Source organism: Pimephales promelas, chromosome 1 (genome assembly GCF_988280905.1).
Source record: "Pimephales promelas chromosome 1, fPimPro1.hap1.1, whole genome shotgun sequence".
In the NCBI taxonomy this organism is placed as follows: domain Eukaryota; kingdom Metazoa; phylum Chordata; class Actinopteri; order Cypriniformes; family Leuciscidae; genus Pimephales; species Pimephales promelas.
In genome coordinates this window covers 46,733,491-46,746,424 of record NC_142769.1, presented here as the reverse complement: position 1 = coordinate 46,746,424, position 12,934 = coordinate 46,733,491, and the positions used below count along the sequence as shown (strand labels likewise).

At 39.8% G+C, this 12,934-nt stretch overlaps 1 protein-coding gene and 1 long non-coding RNA gene across 2 annotated transcripts; both read right to left on the bottom strand.

The window, feature by feature from the left end:
- Nucleotides 1-176: 176 nt before the first annotated feature.
- On the bottom strand, nucleotides 177-2,817 carry LOC148998516 (uncharacterized). Its single transcript, XR_016168380.1, has 3 exons — nucleotides 2,694-2,817; nucleotides 2,456-2,552; nucleotides 177-316 (listed from the first exon to the last, which is right to left on the bottom strand). It is a non-coding gene; the product is annotated as an uncharacterized LOC148998516 (long non-coding RNA).
- A 3,328-nt stretch (nucleotides 2,818-6,145) lies between these two features.
- Nucleotides 6,146-12,916, bottom strand: unm_sa40862 (un-named sa40862). Its single transcript, XM_039659311.2, has 2 exons — nucleotides 12,410-12,916; nucleotides 6,146-8,192 (listed from the first exon to the last, which is right to left on the bottom strand). Exons 1-2 carry the CDS (start codon nucleotides 12,467-12,469, stop codon nucleotides 6,426-6,428), a joined length of 1,827 nt encoding a protein of 608 aa, XP_039515245.2. The 5' UTR covers nucleotides 12,470-12,916; the 3' UTR covers nucleotides 6,146-6,425.
- Between the last annotated feature and the right edge of the window lie 18 nt (nucleotides 12,917-12,934).

The window sequence follows — 12,934 nt, the reverse complement described above, 5'->3', positions numbered from 1 at the left end:
TGACGCCACGTTTCTCGCTGGGTTCACGTCTCTACAGCTGCTTGCTGAGTTTCCGGGCCTGTCTCTCCCGGGCTTCGTATGCGTGTTTCGTGTCCAGTAGCTGGTCTAGCGTGCGTCTGAGGTGGGCCATGTCCAGCTGTGAGGCCTGACACTGTTCCCGCAGGCTCTGGGTCTCCTCGTGCAGCTCCAGCGCAGAAGCGGACAGTTCCTCGTTGCGCTCCCGGCACCATGTTTGTATTCGGCTGGCGTCTGCCAGCATGGACTCCACACTGGACACCACCGAATCGGTCTGTGCCTTTGCTATCTCAGTCATCATCTGGCAGAGAGAAAAAGAGGGGAGAGAGAGAGAGAGAGAGGTCATTTACTACTGCGATTAAATAACCTTCTAATTAGGGTAAAAGTAAAAGTGTCAGTCACCCATTTTATAGAATAATATATATTTACGTAGCACCAGGTTGATTTATAATTGTTTTGAAGGAAGTCTCTTATGTTCACCCAGGCTGCATTTGTTCAATTAAAAATGCAGTAAAAATAGTAGTTTTGTGAAATATTATTGCAATTTAACAGAACTGTTTTTTTTTAATTTTAACATATTTTGAAATGTAATTTATTCCAAAGCTGTATTTTCAGCATCATTACTCCAGTCTTCAGTGTCACATGATCCTTCAGAAATCATTCTGATATGCTGATTTGGTGCCAAAGAAACATTTATTATAATTATCTATGTTGAACATGTTTTTGCTGCTAAAAATTTTTATGGAAACTATGATACCATTCAAATATTAGTGCTAAGATAAAAAAAAGAGAAATTTATTTTTAAATTAAATTAAGTTTTTTTTATTTATGAAGGATGCATTAAATTGATCAAAAGTGACAGACATGTAATGTTACATTTATAATGTTTTGTTATGTAAAAATGCATACATTTAATAAATCCAGTTCATTGAACTTCCTATTCAAAGAATCTTGAAAAAAAGTGTCACCATTTCCACAAAAATGTTTAAGTCCCCCTGTACTCAATAATTGTATTCCTTAAAACTTTGATCACCAAAATGACACATTTAAACGTTTTTCCATGAAAAATGTCTTCATCCGTTGAAACAGGTTCTATGAATACGTATACGCGGCTCTACGAATATGCAAATGAGCCCCGCCTCCACTCACTCACACCAGCTGAGAGATCAACTCATTGATGATCACACGTTGACCTGATTGGTTACAAGGTAGTTTGTGACGTCAGAAACACCAGCGATTTCAAACCTTTGAAACTCACCGCAGTTTTAAGGAGATAATATTCAGCAATGGTGTTGACATTGGCACACTCTAAAAAATACTGGGTTGTTTTAACCCAATTTTGGGTAAAATATGGACAAACCCAGCCATTGGGTTACATTTTTAAATGATAATTTTAACCTCAATAGTTGGGTTTGTCCATATTTTACCCAAAATTGGATTAAAACAACCCAGCATTTTTTAGAGTGCACATGGTTTGTCTTAAAGCATATTAAAAACACTGCACAGACAAATGAACAAAATTTAAAGCTGGGTTTTCACTACAGGGGGACTTTAAGCAGCACGTTTTTTGAACATTTGAAGTGGATCAAAATCTTTCATCAAAGTTAGACATGAATTTTGAACAATGCCCATTCTTGTCTTAGGACAACTTTGATGAACTTTTTGGATCCACTTCAAATGTTGACAACTGTATATTCAAATAGAAATTATGTTAATTTGTAATAATATTACACAATATTACTGTTTGTACTGTATTTTAGAAAAAGAAATAAATGCAGCTGTGGTGAGCATAAGATACTTTTTTTAAAAAACATTTTTGTTAATGTTTCTAAACTAAGCTGATCTAGGCTACTGTAAATATAGGCCTTTTAATACCCGTCAAAAGTTTGGAAACATAAATTCTGTACACCAAAAAAGTCTAAAAAAAAGTCTACACACACACACTCACTCACATAGGCTATATATAGCCAATGTCTGTGTAGACTCATAATGTGTGTGGATGACTTTTTTATGCTGCCGTTTTTTCTAAGTGATGATTTTAATAGCCTAGCCTACTGAGTTTGACAAGGGCTTTAGTGGCATCAGGGAGCATTTACACGCTTACAAAGTGAAAATGCGTCAATCATTAATCGTGACGCTTTATTATTATACAGCAGCAGCGACAGCCTCGGTTTGATCCTCTGGGCATGAAGGGCATCAAGCGGCTTACAGAGGCTTACCGAGCCGCTCACATCAGCCTCATACAGTAAGTGATTGGGGACATTAGCTACTGTTAAAACACACTTTTTGTAGACCGTGTAGAAACAAGAACAGGTAAAGACATACAGTGACTAACAGAAAGGCGGGAGAGTTTTTTTTATAGCCTAGGCATTGTCTTTGCAGCACAAAGTTTACAAAACAAAATGCAAATTACTTTCCACATCAATCAGACAAGACTTACCAGAGTTTTCCCGCTGTCTTGACCACGTCCTAGCCGCCTCTATCACGATCCAGCGTGACTGTTAAATCCGTGATTTTCTCTTAGTAGTGGTTTAAATCTACACGACAGGATTAGGAGAGAGAGAGAGAGAGAGAGAGAGAGAGAGAGAGAGAGAGAGAGAGAGAGACTGCGACACATTAAGTTTGTATTTATAACATTAAACGGAAATAGAAATAGAAGCGTCCAGAAAAGTTCTTACATGGGGAAATTCACTTTAAACCGAAATATCTCGGCCAATATACAACAACTCGCAGCATGGTGTCATAATAAGGAGTCACACACGTTGAATTCTTGATTCGGATTGGTTGAGTATGAGATTCGTTTTTTTTTTTTTTTTTTGCACTGCTGTAGTAATGGCTATGTTGAGATAATTTCAGTTCCATATAATGATATTTCTGAACTAATACCACCGGTGCTTAGACTAAAAGGCAAAAAACTAAAGCAGTGGCAAATAAAAACGAAAAATGTGAATAAAACCTGTAGATAGGGCCAATAAATGTGGTCATAATATCATATTAATTGTCAATATATACAGCATACATGCTGCACGGAACAGTTCTAACAATGTGGAAAACGTAATACCAAGCCTTCTGGTAATTCGCCGATTTCACACTGCTGCCATTTTGAAATCGAAAGCGAGGCTGGTGGGAAGAATCCCGGAAGTACAACAATGTCTTGTACTACCAACCTAAGCTGCTGTCGCGATTTATTATTTATCTTATTTATTTATTTATTATTTATATTTATCCAATATAGGATATGTATATAGTTCGTTCCTGCTTATTTTTTATGTTCTGAATATATATATTAAAAAAATTTAAATTTCACTGTTTAAACTATGAAAGAAATGTATGTACATTTTCAGAATAACAAATTTCTACATTAAACAACAATACGCCATTGCATTCGCGACTCTCCTATGATTAAAGGCGACACTTCCAGCTTTCTTCCCACTGGAGCCATTTCAAAATGACGGCTGCGTGAAATCAGCGTAAAGGAAGGTCTAACATTTGACTTGACGACCTGATTGTAGTGATGAATCACCACAATAACCCAGACATCAACATAGTGTCAGCCCAGATCCGGTCCACATCTGGGCCATGTGGAATTCACCTGCACCGGATGTGGGCCGACAGATGTTACTGTCTGGGAAGCAGGTTTTTTTTTTTGGTTTTTTTTTTTAAGCACACTTTTTTTATTGATCACAGATGACACAAAATTGAATTATATAATAAATAAACTAAACCAGTTAAATTTACAAATTGATAACTGGGCAAAGAGTTCGCACAAATAAGACTTCAAATCAAGCATTTTATTATGTACCATCAGTGTTACGTTTATCATGATCATCAGTTGTGACAATCCTCAGACTGCCTCCCAACACACACATAAACAAACTTACATATTTCATAACTTCAATTCTCCTGAGCTTTCGTAACTCCAAGCCAAATCACTGCACTAGGGTAAAAGACGACGCAGGCGAACCTGTTTGAGCCATAACAGCAAAACTTGCTTGCTTACAAACTATTAACTTTGGGGAGGGACAAATATAAAGCTTCTGTTTAGTTAAGCTGAACAAATCAATCATACTGTATCCCAATTTGGCTACATCTGTCAGGGCATTTCACACAAAAAGTAAAGTATTGCTTTTGATGCTACTATTAAATCTTAAAGGGTTCTGTCTCAATAATATGGTTCATGAAAAAAAAAAACCCAACAACAACCTGAATACAAACTTGAAATACCCTTGAAACCACACATATGCTGAACATACAGTTGATCTCAGGACCGCCTGAAACTTTTTGCAATTTAAATAAAAAAGAAACCTCTCATCATCCATCTGAGGTCCAGAAGACAATTGTGCACTCAACTGAACAGCTCTGATTTCTAGAAATTCAAGTATTCTGGTAGTCTAGCCGTCTGTGCATCAACCACCGGCTAATGGATGAAACACGCCGCACAATCAAATACTTATGACATACTTTACATTCTCATCGTGATTTAAACAGACACCACATCACTGTTAGATCAACATTCACGTTGTGACACAACATGTCGACAGTATTGCAAGAATATTTTCTTTTTTCTTAATTAAAGGTGTTTTAGAAATTATTTGCAGTACAGTTGCAACATCTATGTGACCTGCTAAAGGATAAATGAGAGAGCATGTCTGCATGCTTTAGGCTCATGATAAGACAAAGCGTGTACTTTTTTGGCTTCCGATGTGTATTTGCAGATTATATTTCGAAGCTTGACAGGAAGATTTGCGTTGTACACATTTTCCAATTATTAAACACATTCATATGTGCATTCTGCAATGAATAACTCACTACTAAGACGTCTCACGAGGATCCACGGTTACCAGGAGATGGATGTGTCTTGGCACACTAAGCAGTCTCGTCCACAATTGGCCTATTTATTCACATGACACTTCAGCCAATCAGAGACGAGCACAGAGGGTGGAGTTGGAGGGCAACATGCTGCACCATTATTTATGTCTGAGAGGTGCTCTTTAGTCTCAAACTCTTCGTGAGGCAAAGTTGGTGATATGCTGTTGTACAAATAAACAAATACCGACTAACAAACTATGAGTAAAAAATACATAAAGTGACAACAATGTGATTACAGCACCTCACATATTTTTAACTCTGTAGTTAGGGATGCACCGATATGACAATTTTGCCGATAACGATAATTCTTTATATTTGAAAGCCGATAACCGATATATTGGCCGATATTGAAATTTTTAGACAATTTTTGAGAACCTGATTTAAAAAAAAGTCTCCTCATTAAAAGCCAAGATACAAACACAATTATGATGTTCTTATGCCGATATGACAGACTTGCGCAGCACATTTTGCACTTTAACTGGATTTTCCTTTTTTTATAGTGATTTCAATCATATTTCAAGCAATTTAAAAGCATCATGAACAGTGCACATCTAAAGCGCCTCAGCTGAAGGGAATAATACATTAGTTATCAGCTTTTAGATATAGGCTAAATGTTCTTGTTGGGCCGACAACGATAACATTAAAAATGATCATTTATCGGCCGATACCGATAATGTGGCCGATATATCGTGCATCCCTAACTGTAGTTTTAGCTAAGGAAAACACCTTATTAAAACATACTTTCACCAATTTTCTGATGAGCAAACCAAAAAAACGTTATTGGGATTTGCAAGGCTGCAGAAAGAAAATACTCTTAATGAATTAAGCTGCAAGAAAATGGCTTAATATGAATATACTCCCTGCAATAATAATGGCATCCATTAGTTTAGTCAAATATCCATTTCAGAAGAACAGCAAGTGCAGGAAATTTTGAAAAAAACAACAACAGATAGTTACAATGAAATGTCTCAAGAGGTTGAATCCCAACATTTTGTGCAAGTTTATGAGGCTCTTCTTTCTCTTGTTTTTTTTTTTTATACAAAACTTATTTTTGACTTGTTGGACACAGCTATATGTTGGCTATGTATATATTAATAACATTCCCCTTGATGAACTGTTCTGTTCTCTTCATGATCTTTGGAAGGCTTTCCAATGGTCTTGTCTTCCTTTGGGTAGTTTGTCTTTTGGTGCTTTTTGCTTCTTTTCTTGTGTATCCCCTTAACTTTTACAAGTACTCTCTTCCCATTTCTTTATTGCATAGATAAGTGACGTCAGTCATTGTTGACAAGAGGTGTTTAGACACCTTTCTTGGTCAATTCATGCATTCTCGTTCTTATATTAGTCTTAAGCTTTACCAACTGACTAAAAACTTTACCAACCAATCCCGCTTTAGCAACTGTTGCCATGTGTCAGACAAGCTTTTCTTACACATCTTTTTTAATGAAAGTCCGACAAATTGCTTTGGCCATGACATTTCCAATTCTCCCACTTTTTTCCTAACACTTCAATGCACTTTTTGATGGGGCTTCAGTGTCTTCTCCTCAAGAAATGTCCTCACCTGAATGGCAACTCTCCTCTCCATGCACAATCAACACTGGGAAGAAAAGGGCATCCTGATATGTAGGAGGTCTGTCTCTTTCCCTTGCTCGCCCTTCTTCTGGATCCTCTTGTTGCTCTCTTTCTTCCCCGTCCCCCTCACTTTCTTCTTCCCTTTCCACCACGTTCGCCACCTCCTCGTCCTCATCACCCTCTCCTTCCAGCACTCGTCTGCTCTCTTCGTCTTGTCTAGTTCCCAAACCTAAGAAACCACCTCCTCCACTTGCCTCTTCTCCTCTTGCCGCTAGCCCTCCACCTACACTTCGGGAGTGGAAGAGGGATGACGGGCGAGGAGCCTGGAGCCGTCCCAGTGAGAAGCCGCTCCTGCTCAGAACCAGCCGTCCCGGGCCTCCAGGACCACCTCCAGATGCACTAGCTCTCATCCCAGCCATGGTTCCACTCAGCAGGGTTGCGGTCGGGCCTCTCAGCCGGGATGGCAGGGAAGCACTGCTTGTGGTGCGGCGGCAACGAGGACAGTTCTGGAGCAAGTAAGCCGAAGCGAAGGCCACTGGATAAGACGGGCCAACCGTTGTCGAGTTAGTCCCCTGCCCGGCTGGAGGAGTGTTGGCACCTTGGTTGGCGCCCGAACCGGGATCCATCAACAGGGCCTCGGAGTAACTGGGCACCAACTGCTGGTTGCAGCGAATGTGCCACTCCAGCTCGGTCATGTCCACCGTATTTACTCGTGAAATGGCACGATAGCTCGATCCAGTGCCAGGTACAGGTCCGTTTCCATTCTCAATGCCCCCGCTGTTCTCAGTTACGTCACCCGTATTGTTATCATCTGCGTCGCCGAACAGTTTTTCTACGTGGTAGTGCACGTACGCAGTGCGATACTCCGCCACAACCCGAAGCGGCCAGGACAGGAGCAGAGCCGAGGCCAGCCAGAAAACTTTACGCTTGGCGTACCAGGGCTGTCTGGCCGGGTCTGGGAAAGCTAGGATGTGCTCACGGAAATCCACGTTCTTCAAATGCATTCCCTCCCGTGCCTCCATGTAATCGTCCAGACCTTCGTTTTCACCAAAGAAACGTGCACGCTGGGTCAGGTAGGCAGCCTCCGCTCGGGCACTGGCAAAACTAAAGCATTTCGTGAAACGCAGCCTTACCGCTGGATGATCCTTTAAGCCCCTTAACTCCTTCGAAACGTCTTTGACGCCATACCTCGCATAGTCAAACTCTGAGCTCGCCGCATGGGTGTTTACACGCTCGTGATACACTTGCGTGGTGGTGTAGGCGTCCCCGTTGCGATAGCGCGTCACCTGCCTTGTCCGTCGCACGTAGTGGTAACTGATGGCCTTCCACCAGATGCACGGCGTTGCTTGCTGCAGCCTCTGCACGCGCTCGTACACCTCCGTAACCTCCGCTTGAGCCAACATGGCCGTCTTGGAGTAGCAGTGCCAGCATTCCACCAGGTAGACCACGTACAGCATGGCCAGGAAAGCCAGAGGAATATAAATGTAGCCACTGGAACAGGGACTATCCAGATCCACTTCAAGGGGGATGTAGGCACCAGAGCTAGCCGAGGTCGTGGAGGGGTCTCCCGGCTCCACAACCGCAGCTTCGGGCTCTGTCGGAGCGAGCACTGGAGCTTTGCACAGCTTGCACCAGGCCAGTGTGCCGAAACAGCCGAACATGAGCAGAGTGAGGAGAAGACACTTCCAGTGAGACTCTCGACACAGAGAGGAAGCCAAGGACTGCTTCACTGGACGCTGCTGCAGAGAGGTGAGGAGAGAGATAATGTGAGAGTGAGCAATGTGGACAAGGAGCAATGTAAACATATTTAGTTTTTTTAATAAAAATTAGGGTTAAATTACACCACACATGCAGATTAGGTTGTGAAATAGACTTAATTGCCTCACAACAGCCATTGGCTTCCAGACAAGTACTTTTAGTGCAATTTGTCAGAATAGGTAGGCTAACACTTGTTGAGAAGCACTGTCTGCTATTTCAAGCATAATGGTTTTCATGAAAAAATTACTATTATCCATTGTATTCTGAATTTTTAAAGCGTTTTTGTAACATTTTAAAGGGATACTCCACTTTTTTTGGGGTAAAAATAGGCTCATTTTACCATTCCCCCAGAGTTAAACAGGTGGGTTTTACTGTTTTTGAATGTATTCAGCCGATTTTTTTGATGTTTAGAAGAATATCAGTAAGCAGACAGTTTCTGGTCCCATTGACTTCCATAGTATATTTTTTTCCTACTATGGAAGTCAATGAGACCAGAAACTGTCTAGTTACTGATATTCTTCTAAATATTTGAAAATCGGCTGAATGGATTCGAAAATCTTAAAACCCAACTATTTAACTCTGAGGGACTAAATTGAGCCTATTTCCCCCCAAAAAAGTGGAGTATCCCTTTAAGTAAACAAACACCACCGTTGGTTGCATGTTCATAACTCTTACTGGGATGCATGTGAAAAATCACAATAAAATTAGTCGTAATGTAATGACACTTAAAAAAAAAAGCTCTTTCTAGCTTTTAAATGAGCAATTGCACTCTCTTTCATGAACACTCTTCATTATGAACTTCTCTCTTCCGTAGCCACTTTTCTTTCAGTCTTTTTCCATTAAATAAACCACAGATTCATATCTTAACATCACAGTGAAGTAGCAAGGGGATTATGGCCTTTTGATGACGGACGTAGCAACTTCCATCTTACAATTCTGAATTTGTGGTCGGGTTAATAGAAATGAACTGAAATAGAAAGGGTGATCATGCAAGAGAGAGGAACATAATACATAGAAACATATTGATTAAAGAAGGAATCTTAACAGAGAGATAAAAATATGGACTTTAGAGCGATACTCTGTCGGTATCTTTCACTCGACTTCAGTCTTTCATTATCCTTCAACAGCCGGTGCCAGCCTAAAATGTACAGAAATAGCTCACTATCTGTTGTAGCCCATTCCTGCTGCCATCCAAATTCATTTAAAATTGCATTTCTGATATGGCTCAGAGCTTTCTTCCCTTCAAGCTGTCTCCATTTCCATTGATCTTCATGTAACAAGAGACAGGAGGTTAACTCAGCACCAATAAATGAATAGAGAGAAGAGAGAGAGAGAGAAATGCTGTAGTTTGTTAATATAGAGGTCAGTGCTGACTCTGGTCTTGAGCTTTGTCACAGATATGTTGACCTAACCGAAGTCATTATCTGCCTTGAAATTACACAGCCCTCCTTTGATCAGATGTTGTACCAGTGAGAGGATATCTATCAGACGCAAGAGCATGATAAATGTGAAAGGGAAGGAGCTATACAGTGGCAAACAAAATTAGAGAGCGGGAAAGAGACTTTGCCAAGGATGATAGTAAAACAACAGCCCCAAGGGAAATGCTCTGCTAAGACCTGAGGGTAAAGACGAGCATAGGTCTATTACCCTGAGTGGAGAATATCACTTATAATACACAGTTGCATTACTTATACCGTGTGCTATGGGTGCAACACTTTCTTTGGTAACATCTTATTATTATAAACCTCAGAAGAGACAACCTAAAATTGTGGAAAAACCAATTTAGTTCATGAGTGGAGATACTGTACTTCAGAGAAGCATTATGATCTCTTTTACACCTCCAAACAGTAGCTTAAAATATTATGGTACTTGAACATGGAAATCTTTCAGTATGCTAGTATCTGATACCATCCAAGTGCCAATACGTCACTTTGCACAATAGCATATTGTGCCAATACGACCACTTTTTATATGATAAAAGAATGCCAGAATAAGGCCAAAAATCTAGGGAAACTAGTAACTGCAGTGCATAGATAAAATCACATAGCTAACATGCAATAAACTGCAGCATGCTCGTTTATGGATAGATATTGTAATGGTAAACAGGTCTCAATTTTAAACTACTAAAATCCTGAGCCTGAAAAACTCATCAGAGTGCAGCTTGATCACATCATATGGCAAGTTTTATGTAGCATTTGGCATTTATTCCTTAAAACAAACTAGTATGTATTTTAATGTTACTAGAATGTATTCTGAAGTACTAATTAGTCTAATAGTGACTGGTATCTTCACTCGATTAGATAATACTTATTGCATACAATTAGTTACTATTCAATATTACTATGACTATTCAAATTGGTATTGGTATATAAATGAATGAATACCTTATAACTTTTTGGATCCACTTCAAATGTTGACTACTATAAGTACAGTGTAACATAACATAAGACATTAAAGGGTTAGTTCACCCAAAAATGAAAATTAAGTCATTAATTACTCATCCCCATGCTGTACCAGCCCCGTAAGACATTTGTTCGTCTTCGGAACACAAATGAAGATTTTTTGATTAAATCTGAGAGGTGGATCACTGCTTCACAGGATGCCTGAGGGATCGAAACTTGACAGCCCAGAAAGTCATTGAGAAAATGTTTAAATATTCCACGTGACTACAGTGGCTCAAGTATAAGTTTATCAAGCGATGAGAATACTTTCTGTGCGAAAAAACAAACAAACAAAAATAATGACTTTATTCGACTATTTCTTTTCTTCCTTGTAGGCCTGAGACGAGAGTTCAAGAGATTTCCACGACGCATGCGCGAGAAATTACGATCTTTTTCTACTCCTTGTTCAGTTCTCGCACATGCGTCGTGGAAATCTCTCAAATCTCTGAAAGCCTATGTGGCAGTGATCCACCTCTCAAATTTAATAAAAAACATCTTAATTTGCGTTTCGAAGATGAACAAAGATCTTACAGGGTTGGTACAGCATGGGGATGAGTAATTAATTACTTAATTTTAATTTTTGGGTGAATTAACCCTTTAAAATAAAGTAAAAAACAAACAAACACCCACCTATGGCATGCTGCACTGGGAAGAAGCAAGACACACCTGCAACCCTTTTATGACGTAACTTCCCTTATTCTCCCTCCCTCTCTTCATCTCTCTCTCCTTTTTTCTCTTTCCCCTTCTTTCGCTGTGAAGTACTACTAGCACATAGTAAATCACTTCAACACAGCACACATAATCATATACACTCTCTCTCTCATACACTCTCATACACACTCATTTAGACACTCATTCCTGTTACCTAATGTTCATTCCTGTTACCAAGTGTTCATTCCTGTTACTATTTTTTTTTTCTAAAAAATTGATGTTAAACCACTGTTTTTATCAGTTTTGTTTTGTCCATCATTTATACATTAAATTATTTTAAAAATTATAAACTCGAGGCTTCGGTTTTCTTTAAAGTGAAAAAAATGGCTATGCGTCTTATATTAAAATACACCTTGCCTTAATATATAGTGATTTTTTTTGTCGTCACAAATATCAATTATTTGAACATATAACCAACAATTTCTTTGAAATAAACACTTTCTTGTGGGGAAAACAAAGGAATTAATAGACATGCTTTTAAACATGCTTTTTAAATGGCACATGAGTTTCGGTAACAGGACTGAGAAAACAAGCGTCCATAGTCTGCTTTGAAACCTTGTAAAAAATTAAATAAAGTTGCCTGACATTGACCAATGCACATTTTGAATAGTTAAATATGTGTAGTAATAGATTCAATGTTGAAAAAAAAAAAAATGAAAGTTGATTTTTGAAGATTTACAAAAAGCTAATGTCACCCATTCGGTGGAATGGCTAACAAACAAACAAACAAAAAAAGTTAGTAATAGTCTTATGATACTGTCTGTATCTAATGAATACGTATAGTAAAACTGGAATAAATGCAAATCAGTGTTAGAATAAGTATATCAAATAGTTACAAGTGAAAATAAACTAATAATAACCTGCTCGCTATGGATTACATACTATCACTTCAATACAATACAGATGTTTAAATGGCTTGCCATACACGTCGTGATAGTCTTCCTGTGCCCAACACAGTTATAATGCTAAACAATAACAACTCACCTGTATATTATGCTAACGCAAAATGTTCATAGAATGTGGGCCAATACACGCCCTCGTCTCACCTCTTCCCTCCCAGCTCCGTTCAGTATGGGCTCCTGTCCATCTTCCGTCGCCTCCTGCATCTTCCCTCCGTCCCGCGGAGACACACCGGAGGGTGCTTCAGGAGGTGGCGGCCCTGGTCCCGGTCTTCCCCTGCGGGTAAGTCACCCCATCCGCCGCGGGTCCCGACACGGATTCTGGAGAGCGGCAGCCTGGGCGAAGTCGCATGATCAACGCCACATCACACACCCGCATTCTCGGTCTCCTCCTTGCCCTTCACACGTCAAGTGCACGCATATTTTCTCAAATAGTCTCTCGGTTCTGACCATTTCACCACCAGCTGCATCACCTTCAGTGTGATGATGATGAGGTTGTTGTTATTAGCATCACGGCTGTGTATCCACGAGCATGGATGAGGAGATTATGCATCGAGGATATTAAAACGCACGCGCCTGTCTGTCCGCGGGATGCAGGGAGCAAAACGTCAAAACACATTTCCAAGAAAGCAACCCGCGTGGATACGAGGCAAGGAAGGCGCCCTACTTGTT